This window comes from Aulonocara stuartgranti (assembly GCF_965226115.1).
Source record: "Aulonocara stuartgranti genome assembly, chromosome: 3".
In the NCBI taxonomy this organism is placed as follows: Eukaryota; Metazoa; Chordata; class Actinopteri; order Cichliformes; family Cichlidae; genus Aulonocara; species Aulonocara stuartgranti.
Genome location: NC_138941.1, coordinates 19,559,169 through 19,583,884, shown reverse-complemented (window position 1 = coordinate 19,583,884; position 24,716 = coordinate 19,559,169). Strand labels below are relative to the sequence as shown.

General features: G+C 41.4%; 1 protein-coding gene, 3 long non-coding RNA genes and 1 pseudogene across 6 annotated transcripts in view; 3 read left to right on the top strand and 2 right to left on the bottom strand.

Annotated features, from left to right (window-relative positions):
- The window catches only part of LOC309700493 (uncharacterized protein), a 2,098,293-nt gene that overhangs the window by 803,618 nt on the left and 1,269,959 nt on the right, over positions 1-24,716 (top strand). The window contains exons 33-35 of the mRNA XM_082524046.1: positions 2,789-2,965; positions 6,161-6,337; positions 9,523-9,699. Coding sequence (XP_082380172.1) covers positions 2,789-2,965; positions 6,161-6,337; positions 9,523-9,699 — 531 coding nt within the window. The remainder of the gene's footprint in view (positions 1-2,788; positions 2,966-6,160; positions 6,338-9,522; positions 9,700-24,716) is intronic.
- Positions 1-24,716, bottom strand: part of LOC309700733 (neuroligin-2-like) — a 120,564-nt pseudogene that overhangs the window by 26,470 nt on the left and 69,378 nt on the right. The gene's annotated exons all lie outside the window — the stretch shown is intronic.
- Positions 12,925-15,398, bottom strand: LOC309701452. 2 transcript variants are annotated; one of them, XR_014274995.1, is made up of 4 exons: positions 15,295-15,398; positions 14,920-14,961; positions 14,135-14,603; positions 12,925-13,903 (listed from the first exon to the last, which is right to left on the bottom strand). It is a non-coding gene; the product is annotated as an uncharacterized lncRNA (long non-coding RNA). The 2 variants fall into 2 exon arrangements; XR_014274996.1 differs by lacking the exon at positions 15,295-15,398 and having other exon boundaries at positions 14,135-14,412; positions 14,540-15,093.
- LOC309701658 lies at positions 15,527-20,121 on the top strand. Its single transcript, XR_014275209.1, has 2 exons — positions 15,527-15,671; positions 19,790-20,121. It is a non-coding gene; the product is annotated as an uncharacterized lncRNA (long non-coding RNA).
- LOC309701595 lies at positions 20,294-21,904 on the top strand. Its single transcript, XR_014275154.1, has 3 exons — positions 20,294-20,480; positions 21,079-21,241; positions 21,572-21,904. It is a non-coding gene; the product is annotated as an uncharacterized lncRNA (long non-coding RNA).

Here is a 24,716-nt window from a genome sequence, read left to right as displayed (position 1 = left end):
ATCGATATCAGAGCAGCCTCAGTGTACTCAGGAGTGTTCACACAGATCTTTAAAGAGGAGAACCAACTGTACCAGGACAAGGTGTTCTGCTTTGTTCATCTCAGTGTTCAGGAGTTTCTGGCTGCTCTTCATGTCCACCTGACCTTCATCAACTCTGGACTCAATCTGCTGGAAGAGCAAGAAACAACTTGGAAGGTGTTTCAAACAAGAAAATCTTCAAAGAAATACTTCTACCAGTGTGCTGTGGACAAGGCCTTACAGAGCCCCAATGGACACCTGGACTTGTTCCTTCGTTTTCTCTTGGGTCTGAAGACTAATCAAACTCGTTTGCAAGGCCTGATGACACAAACAGGAAGTAGCTCAAAGACCAATCAAGAAGCAGTTCAGTACATCAAGAAGAAGCTCAGTGAGAATCTGTCTGCAGAGAAAAGCATCAATCTGTTTCACTGTCTGAATGAACTGAATGATCGTTCTCTAGTGGAGGAGATCCAACAGTCCCTGAGATCAGGAAGTCTCTCCACAGATAAACTGTCTCCTGCTCAGTGGTCAGCTCTGGTCTTCATCTTACTGTCATCAGAAAAAGATCTGGATGTGTTTGACCTGAAGAAATACTTTGCTTCAGAGGAGGCTCTTCTGAGGCTGCTGCCAGTGGTCAAAGCCTCTAAAAAAGCTCTGTAAGTTATAAAGTTTTTATTATTTAATTTGGTTGGTATGTTATGGAAAACACACTGCCATGAACCTCTGTTTTGTTTTTGTCAAAATCACTGTAATATAATCACTGTACCTTTATATACATGTGACTTGTATTAATGCTGCTGCCCTCTTGTGGCTAAAGTGTAATTATGTTCTTGTTATTAGGGAGGATTTGAGAGTAAGGCTACGTTCACACTGCAGGCGAAAGCGCATCAAATCCGATTTTTCTGACCTTTATAAATCTGACTTTTTTGACCCTATGCGACCCATATCCGATCATGCTATGACAGTGTGAACGTCGCGAATCCGATATTTTCAAATCCGACCTGGGTCACTTTCGTATGTGGTACTGAATCCGATACATATCCGATGTTTTAGAAAGCGACTGCTGTTTGAACGGTCATGTCGCATTAAATCCGTCTTTTACGTCACCAACACAAGACAGACGCCAATTATCAGCGCCCGATAAGACATCGCGAACGCTTCCTGGCCATCCCGTGTAGATGTCAGTGAAACTGTTGGGAAGACAACGTTGGAGAAACGTGAACATTTTATTTGTACTGTATAATCTGCAGATTCTGACAGAAATCTGCAGCTATCCTTTGAAGCACCGCTCCTCTAAAACAGCAATAAGGATCATTATTAGGTTATTTACATTATTATGTAAATAACAAAATAACTTAAAGCAAAAATTGGGAAACGTAAAGTCCGAAGTCTTCATATTAAGGGTCATCTGTCAAACAATATTCTTTTCTCTGGGTCTAAACAGAGCGCGTTGTGTGTGAAGTCTTCTTTTGCGCATGCAAATGCACAAATGCGTCCTTCATTTCCCCGAATTTGAAGGATTCGTCGGGTGTGTCCTTCGTGGCCCACCATATCCCAGAATTCATAGTGCGGCCCAGCCAAATTTCAGCTGCCAACAATGGCGGCAGCTACTAAGTTTTCAAATTACTCTTATTAATCTTTCTGGGTCACAAAATAAACTTTTAACATATTTTCAGGCGAGAAAGTAGCTGTGTAAACTTCAAATATCTGCTTGGTTTATCAAGACATCGCATATTTGCAAAAGTGTGCCGACGTTTTCGGAGACGTCTGTTCCCCACCCGCTCGCTAGCAAGCCGGGGGGTTCAATGGTCACTCCAGCCGGCGAGAGCAGCGGACGCCCGGCTTCATCGTTTTCAGACCCCGCTCTTTCGCTACTCAGGTTAAACATGATATATAAGTCACTCGGATAACTTAAAAATGTAATTGTTTGCCTTTTTTCTGTGTTTTATTTGTTCCGGAGTAAATCGGTTTGGCTGAGATCAAAGTTCCTCCGGGATTTTCACACAGCTGAATAAACGTTAAACAGGAAACTGATTAAACAGAAGTGTGAGACGGTCGAGAATTTACGCCAGTGTCCTGTTATATTTTAGATAGCAAGGAGCAGACGGTCGAGTTTATTAAACTCCACCGACACAGCGGTGACGCAAATCTGAAGGCTAGACCGTCCCATTTCACAGCCTCGCACTTCCAGCCTTTTCGGTCTTTGAAGGACCCGGCCCACGTAGGCCGCGAATACCGGGTCCTCCGAAGGATGCAGCCGACGTTTTGGGACACAGCTAGTGTGCGATGTTCTTTCAGTGTTGCACTTTGTAGACGCTCCCTGAGCACTGGTCTCACAGCCAGCTGCACATAGAGACCAGTGTTGTTAGTCCAGGTCAGAAGATGACTTGTTGGAATGAAAATGAGCTTGTAGTTTGTCTGCTTTAATAATGTGACTGGAAAAAGGTGTTGGACTTCAAATATGTCCATTTCTTTCACACTTCACCTTTAAAAGTGAAGCCTTGTGGTTCCTGGAAGGAAAAACACGACTTTTTCAAGTCTTTGTCCTGTTTTTATGATAAATGTACGACTTTAATGTGAAACATTCAGAGTTTTTTCTCTTGTTGTGTTTGTTTGAAGCTGCTTCCTGTTGGCTTCAGCTGTTTGGAGTTTCCATTTTCTAAACTTCTACATTCTGAACCTTCTTCAGCTCTGAACAGATGATGAAACACTGAATGATTTCAAGCTCACACTTTGTCTAATAAACTTACATCTTTCATTCTTTATACAGATTGATCGACTGTGGTTTGTCAGAGATCAGCTGTGATTATCTGGCAGCAGCACTGAAGTCCAACCCCTCCCATCTGAGACAGCTGGACCTGAGCTCCAACAACAAGCTGCAGGATTCAGGAGTGAAGCATCTGTGTGGTTTCCTGGAGAGTCCAGGATGTGGACTTGAAACTCTGGGGTCAGTCAGCATGTTTTAGTTGTGCTGAGATGAATATGATGTGAAAGTTGTGCTGACACTAAACTGCAGACATCAGGCTGATATTATACTGATCCACACTGAGGATCTTCATGGTAAAGTCTGTTTTCTTCTTCTCTGGTTTAGTCCATTGACTGCAGCAGAACAATGTTCACATTTCAAACAGTGAGACTCAACGTATGGCCCGCGGCCCACACGCGGCCTGCCCACCTTCCCTGATTCAGAGAGAGGGGACCCTGATTAACTGTGTAGTGTTCTTCCTCACAGTTCTAAGTATCAGACACAACAATGAATAATCCACAGCTGACTGTCTTTAGCAGGTCAAAGGTCACGGCACACAGCAGGCAGTGGGAAATATTATAATTCTGATCATTTATCAGCACATATCCATATGTATAAAAACAAAGCTGACACTGTGAGACTTGATCAGAGGTGTGATCATCACAGCAGAGGCCTTTGTGTCAAAGTCACTGAGGATCAAACAGAAACACATGAAGCAGATTTTCCTGTTCTGGCTTTTTATAGCAGATAACCTTCAAAATATTCTGCAGTCCATCAAAAACTGAAGCAAACCATGAATCAACATGTGAACATGAGCTGATGCTGCTGAAGGGAAGCAAAGTTACAGAGGTTTGATTACAGACACAGCTGAGAGTTTGTAATCTGTCATCATTTTAAAAGGTTTACATTTCTTCAGTATATCCACATTTGCAGCTGGTACCTCAACCTCCACTTGTCCAACACAACTGCTGTCCACTGCCTCCATGACATTGTGATTTTGCTGTTGGTCTTCTGTCAGATCTTCATCAATCACTTCTGCACGGGGCACACCTTCAGACTCTGCAGCTGCATAACGAAAGCCTGTAAGATAAAATTAGACATAAGGTAAATGTACACCAATATTCCAATGACAGGTGTGTGATTCATCTGGAAGTTATGTGCGGATTAGTGTACAGTGATAGCAATTTAGTATGTTTTTAGAGGGGGGGGGGGGGTTGTTTACCTCCGATGGGTGCTCTTTTTCGCTTCCGTTGCGTACGCCTTGAGTGCCGGTCCGAGTCTGATACAGGTATGTCGTCATGCCCCATGTGCAGTGTTGGTGCCCAGTCTGGATTTGTTACATCCATTTCATATGCTGGTTTGCCTGCAATAATGCCAAATCATAAGCTACTCAGTCGACATGATGTGGTTCTGCAGCATCACACATTAGCATGTTTTATCTCATTATCTATGACCTCAGCACGTTGAAAATAACACTAAAAGCCTTTCAAGAGTGATATGAATTAATTTAGAACTCACCGGAAAGAAAATGCCGTGAGCAAACCAACAAAAAGCTGGGGATTGCAGAGAACTCGATATCCGCTCGTCTCACCGCTGCAATCCAAGCCTGACGTCTTTGTTTAGTAATATCGGATACATGGGATCCCTCACGTTGCCTCCAGGATGGAAAATGATGAAAAGAGAGCCCGTTATCCAGCTTCTTGCCTTCACGATCGTGTGATCTAACGTTGCAACCGACAACACAACACGTACGATCCATAGCTGAAATGGTATCCTTTGGCTGGCCTACTGTCATGGCGGAAGGGGGCATGGCCCATCTCCCGTGACATCACGCTCCAAAGCCCTATAGGTGGGAAAATGTACCATGTCGACCAATCAAAAATGATATGGAAACATGACATTTGGTTGTTTAGCAAAAGGGGGAAGTTTTAGGAGTGACCGGCAAGAGAGAGCGAGTGAGCGAAAGAGAGAGAGAGTTTTGATACGTGAGAGATTTGTGACGTTTACCGTGTTTGGTCTCAAGTTAGTTTGTTGTCTTGTGTATTTAGTGTGTAGCTGTTGTTTTGTTTTGTGTGTCAGTTCTACTAGTGATCGTCACAGTTGCTGCCTTAAAGCCAACAAAGGCAGATTGCAGTGTAAACGCTGAGTGACACACCTGCTGTCAGACCTGCAGGTTTATCCCTGTGCTGTTCTCATATGTGTTAGAGTGACACAAACTATTGTTTGACACCTGATTGTTCTGTAAATAGTTTGAAATGATTATATGAAAAACGTCTGAGCCTTGGCTGCATTTTTTGGTAAATAGTACCATATAACTTTGTTGTTTGCAAAACGTGTGCGTATTTTTAAAAATGTACAATCTCTATTTGCATTTCAAGTTATGAAGATGATTCGTTAAACATGTGTGTGGTTTTTACAGTCAAAATATCACTTTCTACGTGTATTTTAAATTTTGTCTGAATTTAGATAAATTGTGCTGATACAGTTGGTCAAAATGAGAAAATAACAGATTGGCAAGATAAACTGTTTTTAAAGGTAAAATATAGAGGCCACATCAAAAGTAGTCAAGAAGGGTTAAAGGCTAAAAGCAAAGTTGTCACCAAGTACTGTTTATATTTGTGTGTATTGCTGCAGCTTTTTTGAGTATTAATTTGGTGCCTTTGTGTGAAATAATGGTATTGTGAGTGATCCATATAGTCACAAAGAATAGCCACTTGTTTCTGTGCTACCAAAGTTCCCCGGCTTTCATTCAAAATGTGTTTATCGTCAGCACCTGCATATTAAACTACTTAAACATTATAAATGTCTTCAAGCTCACACTGAGGCCTGTGGGGTACTATCAGCCACTGAGACAGTACACACATTTATATGTGTTTGTATATGAATATTTCATACTTTAAGACTGCCTGTTTATTTAAGGGAGATGAACAAAATACATTGGAATTGTACAAAATAATATCATGGATGATAAATTAAATAGATTTTAAGTAGATGCTTGTGCATTCTTAAAGTCTTATATGTTGAACTGAACTATGTGATCTGTTCAAAGCCTTAATCTTAATTTGAAGTGAAATGTGCATTTTGAGTTTATACACTATGTATATAAGGCGACCGTTTCCTTTTGCAGTATTTTTGTGTGGTGTACTTTTCTATGTCTTAACAAAAGGGGAACAAAGGTGTTTAAGTTCACCTAGGATGAAGTGTTTTAATTTTCACATGGTCTTGCTTGAATTTGACCCTGACAAAGGCGTATGAACTCTGTCAGCTGTTTGGAGTTTCCATTTTCTAAACTTCTACATTCTGAACCTTCTTCAGCTCTGAACAGATGATGAAACACTGAATGATTTCAAGCTCACACTTTGTCTAATAAACTTACATCTTTCATTCTTCATACAGATTGAGGAGCTGTGGTTTGTCAGAGATCAGCTGTGATTATCTGGCAGCAGCACTGAAGTCCAACCCCTCCCATCTGAGACAGCTGGACCTGAGCTACAACAACAACCTGCAGGATTCAGGAGTGAAGCATCTGTGTGGTTTCCTGGAGAGTCCAGGATGTGGACTTGAAACTCTGGGGTCAGTCAGCATGTTTTAGTTGTGCTGAGATGAATATGATGTGAAAGTTGTGCTGACACTAAACTGCAGACATCAGGCTGATATTATACTGATCCACACTGAGGATCTTCATGGTAAAGTCTGTTTTCTTCTTCTCTGGTTTAGTCCATTGACTGCAGCAGAACAATGTTCACATTTCAAACAGTGAGACTCAACGTATGGCCCGCGGCCCCCTGCCCACCTTTCCTGATTCAGAGAGAGGGGACCCTGATTAACTGTGTAGTGTTCTTCCTCACACTTCTAAGTATCAGACACAACAATGAATAATCCACAGCTGACTGTCTTTAGCAGGTCAAAGGTCACGGCACACAGCAGACAGTGGGAAATATTATAACTCTGATCATTTATCAGCACATATCCATATGTATAAAAACAAAGCTGACACTGTGAGACTTGATCAGAGGTGTGATCATCACAGCAGAGGCCTTTGTGTCAAAGTCACTGAGGATCAAACAGAAACACATGAAGCAGATTTTCCTGTTCTGGCTTTTTATAGCAGATAACCTTCAAAATATTCTGCAGTCCATCAAAAACTGAAGCAAACCATGAATCAACATGTGAACATGAGCTGATGCTGCTGAAGGGAAGCAAAGTTACAGAGGTTTGATTACAGACACAGCTGAGAGTTTGTAATCTGTCATCATTTTAAAAGGTTTACATTTCTTCAGTATATCCACATTTGCAGCTGCTACCTCAACCTCCACTTGTCCAACACAACTGCTGTCCACAGCCTCCATGACATTGTGATTTTGCTGTTGGTCTTCTGTCAGATCTTCATCAATCACTTCTGCACGGGGCACACCTTCAGACTCTGCAGCTGCATAACGAAAGCCTGTAAGATAAAATTAGACATAAGGTAAATGTACACCAATATTCCAATGACAGGTGTGTGATTCATCTGGAAGTTATGTGCGGATTAGTGTACAGTGATAGCAATTTAGTATGTTTTTAGAGGGGGGGGGGGTTGTTTACCTCCGATGGGTGCTCTTTTTCGCTTCCGTTGCGTACGCCTTGAGTGCCGGTCCGAGTCTGATACAGGTATGTCGTCATGCCCCATGTGCAGTGTTGGTGCCCAGTCTGGATTTGTTACATCCATTTCATATGCTGGTTTGCCTGCAATAATGCCAAATCATAAGCTACTCAGTCGACATGATGTGGTTCTGCAGCATCACACATTAGCATGTTTTATCTCATTATCTATGACCTCAGCACGTTGAAAATAACACTAAAAGCCTTTCAAGAGTGATATGAATTAATTTAGAACTCACCGGAAAGAAAATGCCGTGAGCAAACCAACAAAAAGCTGGGGATTGCAGAGAACTCGATATCTGCTCGTCTCACCGCTGCAATCCAAGCCTGACGTCTTTGTTTAGTAATATCGGATACATGGGATCCCTCACGTTGCCTCCAGGACGGAAAACGATGAAAAGAGAGCCCGTTATCCAGCTTCTTGCCTTCACGATCGTGTGATCTAACGTTGCAACCGACAACACAACACGTACGATCCATAGCTGAAATGGTATCCTTTGGCTGGCCTACTGTCATGGCGGAAGGGGGCATGGCCCATCTCCCGTGACATCACGCTCCAAAGCCCTATAGGTGGGAAAATGTACCATGTCGACCAATCAAAAATGATATGGAAACATGACATTTGGTTGTTTAGCAAAAGGGGGAAGTTTTAGGAGTGACCGGCAAGAGAGAGCGAGTGAGCGAAAGAGAGAGAGAGTTTTGATACGTGAGAGATTTGTGACGTTTACCGTGTTTGGTCTCAAGTTAGTTTGTTGTCTTGTGTATTTAGTGTGTAGCTGTTGTTTTGTTTTGTGTGTCAGTTCTACTAGTGATCGTCACAGTTGCTGCCTTAAAGCCAACAAAGGCAGATTGCAGTGTAAACGCTGAGTGACACACCTGCTGTCAGACCTGCAGGTTTATCCCTGTGCTGTTCTCATATGTGTTAGAGTGACACAAACTATTGTTTGACACCTGATTGTTCTGTAAATAGTTTGAAATGATTATATGAAAAACGTCTGAGCCTTGGCTGCATTTTTTGGTAAATAGTACCATATAACTTTGTTGTTTGCAAAACGTGTGCGTATTTTTAAAAATGTACAATCTCTATTTGCATTTCAAGTTATGAAGATGATTCGTTAAACATGTGTGTGGTTTTTACAGTCAAAATATCACTTTCTACTTGTATTTTAAATTTTGTCTGAATTTAGATAAATTGTGCTGATACAGTTGGTCAAAATGAGAAAATAACAGATTGGCAAGATAAACTGTTTTTAAAGGTAAAATATAGAGGCCACATCAAAAGTAGTCAAGAAGGGTTAAAGGCTAAAAGCAAAGTTGTCACCAAGTACTGTTTATATTTGTGTGTATTGCTGCAGCTTTTTTGAGTATTAATTTGGTGCCTTTGTGTGAAATAATGGTATTGTGAGTGATCCATATAGTCACAAAGAATAGCCACTTGTTTCTGTGCTACCAAAGTTCCCCGGCTTTCATTCAAAATGTGTTTATCGTCAGCACCTGCACATTAAACTACTTAAACATTATAAATGTCTTCAAGCTCACACTGAGGCCTGTGGGGTACTATCAGCCACTGAGACAGTACACACATTTATATGTGTTTGTATATGAATATTTCATACTTTAAGACTGCCTGTTTATTTAAGGGAGATGAACAAAATACATTGGAATTGTACAAAATAATATCATGGATGATAAATTAAATAGATTTTAAGTAGATGCTTGTGCATTCTTAAAGTCTTATATGTTGAACTGAACTATGTGATCTGTTCAAAGCCTTAATCTTAATTTGAAGTGAAATGTGCATTTTGAGTTTATACACTATGTATATAAGGCGACCGTTTCCTTTTGCAGTATTTTTGTGTGGTGTACTTTTCTATGTCTTAACAAAAGGGGAACAAAGGTGTTTAAGTTCACCTAGGATGATGTGTTTTAATTTTCACATGGTCTTGCTTGAATTTGACCCTGACAAAGGCGTATGAACTCTGTCAGCTGTTTGGAGTTTCCATTTTCTAAACTTCTACATTCTGAACCTTCTTCAGCTCTGAACAGATGATGAAACACTGAATGATTTCAAGCTCACACTTTGTCTAATAAACTTACATCTTTCATTCTTTATACAGATTGAGGGGCTGTGGTTTGTCAGAGATCAGCTGTGATTATCTGGCAGCAGCACTGAAGTCCAACCCCTCCCATCTGAGACAGCTGGACCTGAGCTACAACAACAAGCTGCAGGATTCAGGAGTGAAGCATCTGTGTGGTTTCCTGGAGAGTCCAGGATGTGGACTTGAAACTCTGAGGTCAGTCAGCATGTTTTAGTTGTGCTGAGATGAATATGATGTGAAAGTTGTGCTGACACTAAACTGCAGACATCAGGCTGATATTATACTGATCCACACTGAGGATCTTCATGGTAAAGTCTGTTTTCTTCTTCTCTGGTTTAGTCCATTGACTGCAGCAGAACAATGTTCACATTTCAAACCTTCAAAGAAGAAGAAAAATCCTCCACTGGATAATTCACTGTGAAACTCTCCAACTCTTCATTCCACCTTAAAGTCTGTCTGACACTGAAATCCAAAGCAAAATGTGCGTTTGCTTTACAGACAGCAGTCCAACACAAACATACACACATCATCCAAAACACAGTCCAACATCCAAATCTCCTCCACTGCCAGCATGAATGATGGGAAAGAGAAGGAGGAACACTCTGACATTCAGGGTTAGAATGAGTTTCATGAAGCAGACTGTGAAGATCAAAGCTGCATTAGAAAGCTTACATGAATGAATGAGTGGACAGAAGTGGACAGAGATCATCTGAAGCACTTCAAAGGCTTTAAATCAGCACATTTCTCTTTATTCTTTATCAACTCTGTTAGTTTCTCTCAGTTTTCTGTGGAATGAAGCTAACAGCAGGCTAATAAGATGCTGACCAATAGGTTTCTATTAAAGGTTGTAATTTGTATATGAAAAAGTGCTTTGGCTCAGCAGGGATCAGCTTACAGGTAGAATACAGCTGCTGGATGGGATTAGCATGTCATAGCTATCTACCAAACTGCTAACTGGGGGATTTCAGGCCATCTATGGATCATTTTTGCTAACTGTTTATTCAGCTTAGGCTCACAGGGCTGCAGCCTGTGCCCTAGCTGTCATAGGGCAAGAGGCGTGGTCCACCTGCACAGGTGAGCAGTCCATCACAGGGCCAACAGAGAGAGACAGAGAAGCACTCTCTCACATCCACACCTACAGCCAATTTAGAAGCACCAATGAACCTAAGCAGCATTTCATTGGACTGTGGGAGAACATCCAACCTCCACAGAAAGGCCAACAAGCTTCAACCTACAACCTTCTTGCTTTAAGGCACTAGTGCGAACCACTTTTCCCCATTTCAGCCCAAATCCTGCATCTTCCTGTTTCTGACTCCAGGCCAGCTCCACTAACACTTTCTCATCAGACACTGCCACCTAGTGGAGGAAGTCTTAGTCCCATTTGAAGCTTCAGATTACAGTTAGTTCCTTTACAAAGAGGTGGAGGTGGTGGGGCCACAGCACCATCATCACTGAGTGCCATAGGACACTTAACCTTTGTTTCCATATGCTGGGAACTTCCTGTTGTTCCAAGGAGGACTGGAAAATGTGTGAAAACCTCCCAGTCAGTTCCTCACAGCACACTTCAATCATTTCCCTTCCACAGCATCAGGACCAGGGCTTTTTCTCTCTTTGGTCCCACTAAGAGATTTCCACACAAACACCTCATCAGTGGGACTCTCAGAGCTACCAGCCCTTTGCTACAATCACAAAGCTCTTCATTGAAATCAATGATATCAAAGCTGGAATCAAATGAGTCCAAGTCTTCTGCTGATTCAGCATCACATTCATCTTTGCTCCTTGTTCTGCATCCCCACCATGGACTTCATTCCTTTCCAAGCCAGCCTTGAGTGTCCTTTATTCAGCTCATCCTCTGCTTTACTTTTACACCTGATTTTAGCTGCTTTATCTCTCTTTCAACAAGTTTCTGTGCCTCAATCTTTTTCTTCTCTCCCTCATAACAAGACAGCTTCTTCTGCCTGAGAACATGTTGGAGTGATTTACTAATCCAGGGCTGCTTATTGGGGAAAATACTTCCTGTTTCCAAAGTAATCCCCATTTTTCCCAGAAAGAAATGTAAGTAGAAATCGATGATCTAATTGAGAACATGAGCCTTTAAAAAGTCCCAGTGGGTGCAGTCAAAGCAGTCCCTCAGTCCCAGTATATAGTCTTTGGTCCAGACTGGAACAAGTGTGTGCCCAGTTTGAGCTCTCTTCAGTGCTGTGACCTGACAGAGCCAGAGGGGCCATCACATCACATTTAGAAGCTCCCCTAATGGAGCCACAACACATGTCCAACACTTAGTCTGTCTTGTTGGACCAACTGGAAGAAATGATTCAAGGACTTAGTCACAGAACAGAGATTCAAATCTCCAAAATCCAACTGGCTGCATCAGGACATATAGTCTGAAACTCTGCACAGTTTCCTGTTTGAAGCTGCTTCCTGTTGGCTTCAGCTGTTTGGAGTTTCCATTTTCTAAACTTCTACATTCTGAACCTTCTTCAGCTCTGAACAGATGATGAAACACTGAATGATTTCAAGCTCACACTTTGTCTAATAAACTTACATCTTTCATTCTTTATACAGATTGGAGAGCTGTGGTTTGTCAAAGATCAGCTGTGATTATCTGGCAGCAGCACTGAAGTCCAACCCCTCCCATCTGAGAGAGCTGAACCTGTGGGGAAACAACCTGAAGGATCCAGATGTGAAGCAGCTGTCTGATCTTCAGCAGAGTCCAGACTACAGACTGGAGACTCTGGTGTAAGTAGAGTGATGGAGTGAGTGGGTGGTGCTGTCAGCAGTATTGTACTAAACACAGTCAGTATGAAACAAAGATCCAGTGTTTCCTGTAAAGCTGCAGCTTCTCAGTGAAGCTGTGAGAGGAGAATGGTGACAGGCTTCAGGATTGGACACAAACACTTCCTGTTTCTGACCTTTATGGTCACCATAGTAACGGCTGACACGCTCTGATCAAACACTGTCAACAGCCAATCAGCTCTCTGAACAAAGCAGCACGCAGACCAATGACTGCATTCATTTCCAAGTTTAAAGCAGTGAAGAACACAGTCTGTAGGTGAGGAAGAATTTAGTGAGAGCAGATGTTTGGATGGAATTCCTCCAGTTAACAGCTGGAACCGTCCATCTGGATTGTTGGGCTTGTTGTTGGGGTTCCTACAGAGCTCAGAGTGGACACACCAAGGTTCTTCTAATGAATGAAAATCCAAACTCAAACTAGGAGGGAAAAACATTTTCATCAACTTCAATAAAAATCCAAAGATTAGAAAAAGTGAAGCAACAATGAGTCCTAGTACAGTCCCAGCACTGAAGTCCCTGCTGCTCTTTATACTGGATGTGCTGCATCACTGACTGACAGCTGATGAAGAGTCTCTGGAAACACTCGTTTATCTCCTCTGCTCTTCCTTCTTCTCTCTGCAGGTGGAGGTGATGATGGTAAACAGGACGGTGTGTGTGCTGAGAGAGGAGGAGCTGTGTCCTGATGATCCAGAGAGGTTGAAGCAGCAGCAGCTTGTGTGTAGAGACGCTCTGACTGGGCCATGTTACTGGGAGGTGGAGAGGAGAGCTTCATCCAGCAGTGACTGACAGAGGAATGAGAAGAAGTGCAGATGACTGTCAGTGCTGCAGAGTGAACTGCTCTGAGAACAGCTCCACTGTCAGACACAATGTAGAGTCCAGCATCATCCCTGTGTGTCCCTCTGGATCTGACAGAGGATCATCAGTGTATCTGGACTGCTCTGCTGCTGCTCTGTCCTTCTACAGTCTCTGCACAGTCTCTGTCTGACTCTGGCTACATTTTTGGCATTTATATTCTTGGTTGCTCTCTTTATATTTTTCACATGCAAAATGTGCCCATCTTTGGCAAGATTCATACTGCACCTGGAAAGGAAAAATAAATGGCTCATATTCTGTTTGGTGAATACTATTACTCAACATTTTAATTATGATTGGCAAGTAATGATACTAAGACTTATGTGTTTCTTTTGTTTTGTTTTACCATTTCAATCATGCTGCGGTCAGCGTTAGCATCTAACATGGAGAAAACAATGCAGTAGTCCTCAGCGTTCCCTGAAACACAATCATAGTTAGGTTTTAATCAAACATTATTTATTGAATAATTAAAAAATAATAGTACATTTTTTCCAAATATACTTCCTGGAAAATTAGTCTAAATTAGACTTTGAGAAGGGTCTTATCTGAAAGTGTTTGAAGAGCACTATTTGTACTGTGCTGTTTGAAAAGCACTATTTAAATTGGAAGTATGCACTAACGTGATAAGGACTTTACTGGACTTACCTCGATTTTCAAGTAGGGTGCAAGCTATCTGCATTCGCTCCAGCACAACTGGCTCTGTAGTGGTTGACACCTCACTGACCTCTCCAAAATCAAGGTAGTGTTCTGCAAACTGTGAGATTGATCATAATTAGAATGTAAAGTCTTAATTAGGTAAAGGATAGGATAATTATAAGCCACAAGGCTTCAGCCTATTCCTTTTTCAGTTACTGTATGATTAAGTACTTCTATGTAAAATGATCATCTTTGTTGTTGTTGACCGAAATAACTTTCACTTCACTTAAATTCACTTAAAGTCTTAATTCTAGCTAACAAGAAACGGAATCATTTGAATACGGGTTACCTTTAACAGTAAAACTCCACAACTGCTGGAATCCTGTCGCTTGTTGTGTTGCATAGTCTGTAACTGCCACTCCATGGTGTCTTCATGCCCTCTCATCCTCAGAAAATTCCTAGTTGAACAAAAGTGTTTGTAATGAAACAAGATTTTTTTTTTTTTTAGTCTAAGAATAACACCTCAGTATCATACATACCTCCAGTTGCGCAGAATTTTCCTGTCATAAACACCTTCATTCCCATGGGGTCTATGAGCAGTATTTTCTGTGCAGAGATGTTGACAATCTAAAGAAAAAGTTAAATTAAAAATTACAATTGTTTGTGCCACTGAAAACTTATTTAAAAATAACACTTTGTGCAAGAAACTGCTTCACAACAAATTATGCAAATTAATAACAAAATGAACACATACCACAAGAATCCAGTGTGTACCAAAGTTCACAGGGCACAGCCAGGTCTTCAACTGGGAACTTCATCTGTGGGATTGGAAGTGCAGAGTAATTTGGATTTACTTAGGTACCATGCGTCTCAGGGTGTTTTCAAATATAGTCTTCTTTAAAGGAACCGAACTCTTTCCTCAGCAACAGAAAGGAGTCAACTGTTTGGACCACTTCTGAGCTTTCAACATACCAGTTGAGGCATCTGAACTGCCCAGAAAACAACGAGCTTGCAACTACTGAACAGAGCAGGTGTGCAGCATTCTGCACAAGTATACAAAAATGTTAGAGAACAGTAAATAGGGTTTTTTTTTTTAATTTCAAAATTAGTAGGTAAATGACATTTCTTACTTACCTTTCGTCTGTCAATAACACGGTGCAGATATGCATCAATGACCTGTTTTGAAAAATCTGAGTTTATACAACAACAGCAACAATTTTTGAAGTAACTGCTTGAGTGCTGTACACAAAAACATCTAAAGGAATAGAATTGCTGATAAAGGTTCTTTCTGCATATACTGGAACTGGGTATTATGATGTCACAACATCTGTGTTGTGGTTGATAACATTTTTTCCTATTGAAGTGAATGGGTGAAACCTTATCAGAGTTTTGCAATACAAACCCCCCGACCTACTCGCACATTTTAAACTATTAATGGTCTCTGCACTGCAAATGCTTCAGAAGGAGCAGAACCTCGAAATCAGACTCAATAATGATAAGTTCTCTTACCTCATCAGAAACCACCGTGACCCCTGCAGTGTTCGAAAAGAGGAATCAAATAACTTGTATGGTCCAACAGCTGCCTCCAAGCGCCCAGTATCCTTTGCACGCCATAGCCTCTTTACTAAAAGAAAAATATGATAAGTTAGCTCAGGCATGCATGAGATTTGTAGTGGATAAGCTGGGTAAAGGCCAACGGGCCACAACAGGAAAAAGTCAATACAATAGGCATGCATTTACACGCAGAGAAATAGGAAAGGTACAGCGGGTGGGCAAAATAGAAAATTACTGACAGGCAGATCCATTTCCAGACTTCCACAAGCTCAGTGCACGTTGCATGTTTCTTTATATCCAATATGAGTTGAAGACTGCAAAATGCAAACAAAGTCATGCAACAGTCAATTAAGTTGCAACGCCAAACTGGCAACAAATGACCAACTGGTCAAAAAGAGTTGTTCACTATGTCACCTTCATTTTCTAAGCTTTGTTTCCGGGAGGGAAGTTCTTGTTCACGCGTTTCTGGTCCTGGAACACAATTAAACTCCTTGTGTCAGCCGTTTTGGGTGCATAATGAATCCTCTGGACTTTGCTGGCACTGAGGGTTAGCAGTAGGATGGCAGGGAGGCATCTTCAGGTCTGTGCTGCTGTTCACCGTCTGACTGCGAGTTGGGTATTTTTAATTGTCACTGATATTTACATGGTGGCTTCTTCTGTACGGCTTGATATGGTCAATGCTGTAGTGATTTCTTAAAGTTGCTCCTTCTGTGTTTTTTAATCTCACACATTTGCCAGCGATGTCTTGAATGGTGTAGGGTCCTGAAAAATCTGGATCAAGTCTTCCTCCCTTCCTTCCACGTTTCATGTTCAAGAGAAGAACTTCATCTCCAACGCTGTACACAAGGTTTCTGTACTTCTGGACTCGTCTAGCATAAGCTTCCTTTTGTAAGTCTTGGGACTTTGCCATATTTTCCTCTACAGTTTTTTTTTAAACTTGCTCTTGTGCGTCTCTTGTAGAAGATACAAAGTCACCGTAACTCGACTCCTCAGGGAGAATGATGGAGGACAGCTAAAATTTTCACATTTTAAATTACAGTTAGTCCACCACCAGCACCTTTGTTTTGGCCACATTCAGTTTCAGGTGCAGAGAGAGTCTCTGTGGAGGTTGGATGTTCTCCCCGTGTTTGTGTGGGTCCTCTCAGGGGACTCTGGCTTCCTCCCACAGTTCACACACATTCAGGTAGTGGGGTTAGGTTAACTGGTGAATAAGTGTGAGCATGAACGTTCGTCTGTCTCCTCACCCTGTGTTAGCTGGGATCCACTCCAGCTCGTACATGCCCGTCAGGCACCGTCCTCATACCTGTTCTGGTAAATCCAGTCCTGGAAGACACAGCTCACCTGGAATCTGTGTTCATGTTATAAAATGTTACATTTCATTAGAAGTTGGTTGTATTCCAGTTTTATGTTGCAGTTTTCACTTTTGAAAGGGAAGGTTAGTCCAGCTCAGTCAGATACTGAATGCTCTCTTTCAGTACGTTGTTGTATTAAACGATGACGCAGCAGACGACACATTGTAGCCATGTTAAAAATCATGCAACAGACCCTTGGTCACGATGTCGTTGTGGGGATGTCTAAAGGCTGGCTTCCTTCTAATAACTGTAACAAGTGTTTATGGCGCTCCTTGTGATGCTGGGTCAAAGTTCAGCCTCTGAAGACCTCGACGTGTTTGAAGTTATCGACAGGCTGCGAGGTCCACTTCAAAGGTGTTCTATGTTAGATGTTGGTCAGGTTAATCAAAATGGAAACTGTTGAGTTTACACATTAACCAACATGGTCCAGCACTAAACATCGTAACGCCTTTAGTTTTTGGAGAGAGGATGCTGCCATCAAATTCAAAATGGGCTAATATTTTTCTTTAAATGTTTCATTTTCTCACTTTGTTTAAAATACTGGTTTATAGGATTTGCAAATGATTGCATTCTGTTCTTAATCATATTTAACACAGCGGATCAAACGTGGGGAAGTGGGTGTTATATTCAGATTGTGGGATACATTTAGGAAATGTAAAACTTTTGATGTTAATGTTGTTTATTTGCAGGGTTTAAAAATAAATGTGTTTATTGTTTGAAACTCATACTTGGCCTTCTACTCTTCATGGCTGCTTAACGAAGCTAACAGGGTGGACAGTCTGAGGAGCTGGGAAAGAAAAGCGTCTGAACTGCTTAAAATTTCTTGAAGACATTTTATCCAAGAAGTTTCTTCAGTTCCGAGAGAACGGCGCGGCGGTGGGTGTGGATAATGTTGCCGAAAGAAAACGGCGGAAGAGGGGCGGCTGAAGAGTAAACTTTCAGAAGTAAGTACTGAATATTATGTCACTTATTTATGTGCAGATGTTTAATAATGAAGAACATTAAAACATTCCTGTTGGCCACATGTTGGCAAAGTTATGTGACATTAGTGATGTTTGTACTTTCAGCGTTTACTTGGTTTTAAAGCCTTTACTTTAAAATATACGCTGTTCAATAGTCGACCTTAATCCTACAGAGAATGTGATGATTTTGTGGATAATTAAAGTCAGTCATTTATCCACAAACACAACAAGCTGAAAGTCAGTGATGCTGCTCGGTTTGCAGTCCTGAATATCACGGCACAAGCAGGATTCACTGCACTGTTAATGTTAGCTATGTTATATTGCTGCCTCTGTTCGGTGGTGTCGAGCCAAACGGACTTTAACGTGTGTTTGAACGAGCTGACGGTTCACTCGTTAAGCTGAAAGAAAGATGCTTTAATCACAGCAGTCACACATGTGTCCACTGCACCATCTGGGAACTCTTCTTGTTTGCACTCGTAATAACACAAACACTAAATCCTCCTTCTCTGGTGCTGTTGTGTAGCAGTGTGTACACCTGAGACTGTCACCTGTCTGTCTGTCCTGCACAGGGCTGAACTGGGACAAAAAATCGGCCTGGGCATTTTGACTAGAGACCGGCCCACCAAAAATGTGACGTCATTCAGGGGTAAAACCGCAAAGGATTCTGGGAACTTGTGGCAAGAGGTACTAGCGCATGCAGGCTTTCAATTGAACTCAGCTACAGAGCGATAAAAAGAAACACAAAAAATAGCCGGTGTTGTGCCAAAAAGTGATTGTCTGCCAAAAAGTGATTGCTCGTATTTAAATTGCTATAAGTAACTTGTTGGGCTATAATATGTGAAACATATGTCAAATGCATCCCTCATGGATGACATAAAGTCATCTCTCCATCTCCATCTCCTGCTCTTTTATTTCTCTCTCTTGCTCCATCTCTCTCTGCTGCTCTTCTGTCTCCTCTGTCACAGACTTCTCCACTTTAGATGATAAATCAGCCTGGTGCAACATGTAAGGATTGGCACAATTTGTTAAGATTTTGAGGAGTTTGAGAAACTAACCTTAAGCATAAAATAAAATTTACTATCAGTAACTTCATAGCACCCGCCCAGCAGTATATAAACTCCGTCATGCTAGCTAGTACCAGTTATTCTAAGCGACTGTAAAAAGTCAGCACAACGAAAACAAACTACAACTAAACTTGGTTTATATCTGACACAGATAGACAGCAGGTCATAACTTCTTACCTGAAGTTCAGTTCCTCTGCCACTATGACCGGTGGCGGCCTCGGGTCTCTCCTCCTCTTGCCTCCCCTTTCCCTTATCCACCTGCTGGCCTCCACCACTTGCTGATGTTGCTAAATCTGTGGAAGCTATGCCACAGCTACCGCCAAACAATTCAGTTATTTTTACACATTTGGCAGCGTCTGCCTGAAGGGCTTGTTTCTTTTTGGCCCTAATTTTTTCTGCACCTCCTTTCCTTTTTTTGTTCTCCATTTTCTTTAGTTCATCTATAAGATTGCTAAATAAGGGGGAGGGTGCATCCGACCTCCTCGGCTGTAATTGGTCCAGCCCAGAGTCGATCATGACCAATTGGCCAATCCAACACCTTTCATTATTTATACCCTTCCAAAAGAAAAAAAAATCGATCGGCCCATAAAAGCAAAAAATCGCCAGCTATGGTCCTGCACTCTCTCTCTGTTTCTTTCTCTCTGATTGTGGAATAAAAGTATGAACATGTGTTTATAAGTTACACTTGTGTTTGAATCCTGCACCTTATCACACATTTGATTTCCATGTGTGACGACTGCAAGTGTCCAGAGTGAGGACAGACTGAGGGACCCACTGCTGCACATCATCTGTGAGGCTTTGCAGCCCTGATGATCCACCAGGACAAACTCAGCAGTGTGTGAGGAAGAGGAGGAGGAAGAGCCAGCAGCAGCTGACAGATGGAGAGAATAGACAGACTGTTCCCTGTTTGTGAAGGACTGCTAGGAAAGTTTAACATAACTGTCTGTGCTGAATCAGTCTTATTAGGTAATGTTCAAATAATGTTGTCATTCCAGTGTTTCCAGTGTGGGAGAAAGTACTCAGGGCCTTCAAGTTACACACTATGAAAGGCAGCAACAAGTTTAATGTTCAGAAACCTAAAGTCTGTATCAGCAGCAGAATGGAGCTAAAAATAAATGTTTGTTTCAGTTCTATGAAGCTTTGAGTATTTTGGATCAGTAGCACTGCTGTGTTTGTTGCATCATATTGCTGTAATTGTTTATTTGCTTTATATATTCTGAGCTAAGTTGATCTATAGTGTTACATCATTTTCTATAAGGATGTTATGTGTTTGTAGACTTTCTGCCCAGTTTGACCCATTTAGCAGAAGTCAGCCTGTTTAAGGCTCTGATGTCTATTCTGTATGACTTAAAGCAGTTATGACATGGTCTGATTTTCTCACCCAATAAAGGAATATTTCATTTATCAGTCTACTCTTCATTCTATCAGACACAGTTATCACAGCTCGTACATTTGCTTTTTACACATATATGTAAGCACTGAGCCACATTTAGTAATGCCAACATATTAAAATAACAATATTTCTCTCTTATATATGATACATCTATATACACACTGTCACAGATACTTGAGTGTCTTTGAGTGAAGATTTAAGGTGATAGGAAATATAAATAACTGCAGCTTGAATCTTTGACACAGAGTTCATGCTTCAGAGTTCAGATGTTCAGAGTTCATGGACCGTTGAGGCTGCGAACTTTAAGGCTGCAGACCCTGAATTGGGATACAGCCATCGACTGTGGAAACCTTGCAAGTGGATCGTAAAGGTTGTTACAGAGTCTTTCATGTCTAAATTTGCCGTTAATAATTATATAATTGTAGGAATCATCTAGTTTGCTTACACTGATTACGTTGGCACTTTGTTAGCGCTACAACAACGGTCAGACCCCCGAGGCATCTAAACTTTAGTAAGAATGTGCACTTTTGACACCTCTGGTTAGCATTTAGTGGTCAGTTTCAAACGTATTTGATTTTTGCTTGTTATGAACAAATTCACTTCACTACTTTTCACGATCTGTAACATCAATGCACATTGTTCCATTTACTGCATATTGCACTTTATTCATGTCTCTCATTCCACCTGCAAAAACATTGTAAAGGTCGTCACAGAGAGTTTTATATATGTATAAACACTAATATTCTCTATTTATTCTGCTTTATTGCCCAGATGTTAGTTAGCCTTTGTTCAGTTGTCTTTTATATGTCAATAGATACGTATGTCACAAATAAAAGTTTCTTGTAAATTATGTTTTTGTAAAGAATTTTCTCCCAAATCTCTTACATGCTAACTGTAACGTGTTATTTCTGTTAAAACCTGAACTTAAATGTGTATATGGTGTTTATCTGTTTTTCTCTCTGTTTTAGATGCAAATATCAAATTGGAGTTCTGCCTCCAGGCCAGAATTGCAGGAATGCACCACGTGTTGGCTGTTTCACTGCCCTCTGTGCCCCACTTTCAGCCCTGCTGTCAGGGCAAAGATTGAGCAGCATATAAATGGACACATTCAAAGTGCTTTGCCTTTCAAAGGTATGTTGGTATTAAATATACCTCATAGTTAAAGTCATAAATATGCACTTCTTTTCAGCACCTCTGCAGGTCTTTGTTGACTTAAAAGTTATTTTTCACATTGTACAGTTCAGTTCATTCATCAGCGAGAGAAAAAAGTGTTTTCATTAAATATTTTTCCTGTTCACCACATTTCCTGACAGCTCTTGTGATCCACACCATTTTGCTTTCATTATTGAGGACGGCTTGGATATTTTTGTTAATATGTACAATCTGATTGTTAGATAAACTGACTGCATTCTATACAACTACATTTAAATTACATGTTTTTTCTTTTTTTCTCTCTTACAGACAAAATGATGTGCCGGTGCACTTTCACTGCCCTTCTGTAACATGACAGTCATACAGCGTGGGGATATGGCAAGGCAATTATTGTCATGTCAGCATTCAGGACTGCTCCCCACTGAACTCTCCGTGGAGCCTCGTCTCCCTCTCCATGTCTCGTCTCCAGCATCTAAACCATTTCCTGAATCTTGGGTAGAACATTCATGTGCTCCACCCTCTGTGCTAAATGAAACTGGGGCTTGTGGAAAGTCCATGAAAATGAAACGTCCTCACTGTGGTCTTAGTCTTCTTACAAAAAAACTTCAAGGCTCACATGATGAGGAGGCATTCAAACAGGTCAGTAGATGTTTGCCTGGCCTGTCATCCACAGTGTTTTTGTGTAGAGGGACTTCTTCCTCTTTGTTTTTCAGTTTGCAGAGGACATGGAGCTCTTTTTAAAAGCATGTGCTGACGAGCAGAGACTACAGGTCAAAGCGATGTTTGACATTTAATGGACAGATGAAGGCACTGGCTGTTTGTTTGTGTTTTTTATCTGTTGTTTGTTTTTCAGTGTACAGAATTCCAGTTAAACTTATTATAAAATGCTGTTCACTTGTTTCCATACTTATAGTAAAAAATGTAAGTGTAAATGCAACAGCATTGTTTATACTTGTAACTTCAGAGTAAAAAGCTTATTGTTGATATTAACATTAATGTATTATCCTGTAATCAATAATATTTTTATGCATTTTACGCATTAACCCTCTGATCTCTATCCTGGCCATTTGGGGCCACTTCACTTCTCCTTGTTTGACTGCTACACTGCAGTGGACCAAAAGAATGACGCAGGTTTGATCTTAAGGCTCTAATAGTTGTGTGTGTTGTGCATGACATTGCAACGCAAACATGTATTTGCAAGATAGACTGGAATAAATTATGATGCATCAAATATTACACAGGCTGCAGTGAATTGTTGTTGATACAGGTTATTGAGCTTTGAGTTTCCCAGTCAAACGTAGCTTTGACACACATGCTAACACTCTTACTCTTGTACATTTCATAACAAGACACCATAGCCAAAATATTAGCTCTCAAAAAAAATTCAAAGCTGCAGCTGCAGCACACACAGCAACAAACACTGTTAGTAAATGTGTCCTGGAGTTTCTGCAGGTGCAGAAAGTGCTGCTGCTGTAAGTCAGCCTAACAGCTTCCAGATCACTGATATTTCTGGAAAGATGGCAAGAAGGGCATCACAGCTCATTTCTACAATCTCCCAGATCTTGGAATACAAGCTCCTGTCCCATGAAAACCACTTCACAGTAGTAGGAGTCCACTAAAACCTACAAATGAAGAGTGATCCTGGAAGAAATAGGGCGCACACTAGTGACCTCAACAGTTGCAAGACAGCCTTGTCCCCGATGCTTATATGAAAAAAAATATGAAGATTTATGAAACCATTAGGACTTTATTACTGTTTTATCTGAAAAGCTACTGGTAATATTTAACCTAACTGGGATTTAAAGTGTAAAAAACAGAATGTAGATAAAATTTTGGTTTTGATGAAAAGGAGTGGAGCTTGTGAGCCACAATGTAAGCAGTGTTGCTTTGCTGACATGCACTCGATGCTGGCAGTACAAGCATTGTAGTGGTTCTTATATTTTTGTAAACTAACTGTATAATATATTGAGCCATTCAACAGTACACAAATGTTTGTAGGCTCCTTTTTGTATGCAACCTGCATGTCTTTCTGAATTAATTGTTTGTTTATATCATGTTTTTCAGGACAAAGAAGAAGTTAAAGTCAAGTGGAAGCCCTGCTCAACATGGTATGTAGTAACAACTTTGTTGGACGGGAACAGACATTCATACTGTTGATAAATAGTTATCACCTCAATTTGAATTCATGTATTTGGACTAAACTAAATTGGGAGCTGTTAGCTGTCAAGCTGCTCCTCTGTGAGGAGCTTGATAGCTGTCCACCTCCAAAGTCCATTATGAGTTTTGGAGGTGGACATGGTCAAGACTTTTAAGAGTTGGCATAAGACTTCACTTCTTTATAGAGCTTATAGTTGGGGCTGGTTCAGGTCAGCCCTTAGTTATGCTGTCATAGGACCAGACTGCTGGGGGTTAGTGTCTACTCGTGTCATTGTATATATCCAGGAATATGTGCCTGAGGATAGTTGTCATGAAATCAATATTAAATCAAAGTTTTCCTTAATGACCACAGCTGGCATGAGTTCTCCAAAGCTGCCTGCTGTCTCAGGATCTGTCTCCAAAAAGAACCAGGGAGCGCTAACATGTTATGTTCTAGACTGATGAAGAAAATGCACATTAAACATAGTATAAACTCACTATGTTAAGTAATGTGAAGAGGATGCCTTTAGCTCCTATTGGGTTGGTTCCTTGATCAGTGCAATACAGAATCATTCATCTGGTTTGACGTAATGTCCTTCAAACACGTCAAAATGAGGCTCTGTAGTCTGTGTGGCCTCCACATGCCTGTATGACCTCACTACAACACCTGGGCATGCTCCTGATGAAGTGGCAGATGGTCTCCTGATGGATCTCCTCCCAGACTCCAGGACTAAAGCATCTGCCAACTCCTGGACAGTCTGTGGTGCAGTTGGTGGATGGAGTGAGACGTGATGTCCCAGATGTCCTCAAATGGATTCAGATCTGGGGAATGGGCGGGCCAGTCCACAGCATCAATGCCTTCGTCTTGCAGGAACTGCTGACACACTCCAGCCACATGAGGTCTAGCGCTGTCTTGCATTAGGAGGAACCCGGGGCCACCCGCACCAGCATTTAGTCTCACAAGGGGTCTGAGGATCTAATTTCAGCACCTAATGGCAGTCAGGCTACCTCTGCCGAGCACACGGGGGGCTGTGCGGTCCCCCAAAGAAATGCCACCCACACCATTAGTCACCCACTGCCCAACCATCATGCTGGTGGATGTTTCAGGCAGCAGGTTCTCCAATATGTCTCCAGACTCTGTCACAAGTACTTAGTGTGAACTTGCTTTCATCTGTGAAGAGCACAGGGCGCCAGTGGCAAAGTTGCCAAGCTTGGTGTTCTCTGGCAAATGCCAAACATCCTGCACGGTGTTGGGCTGTAAGCACAACCCCCACCTGTGGACGTCGAGCCCTCATACCACCCTCATGGAGTCAGTATC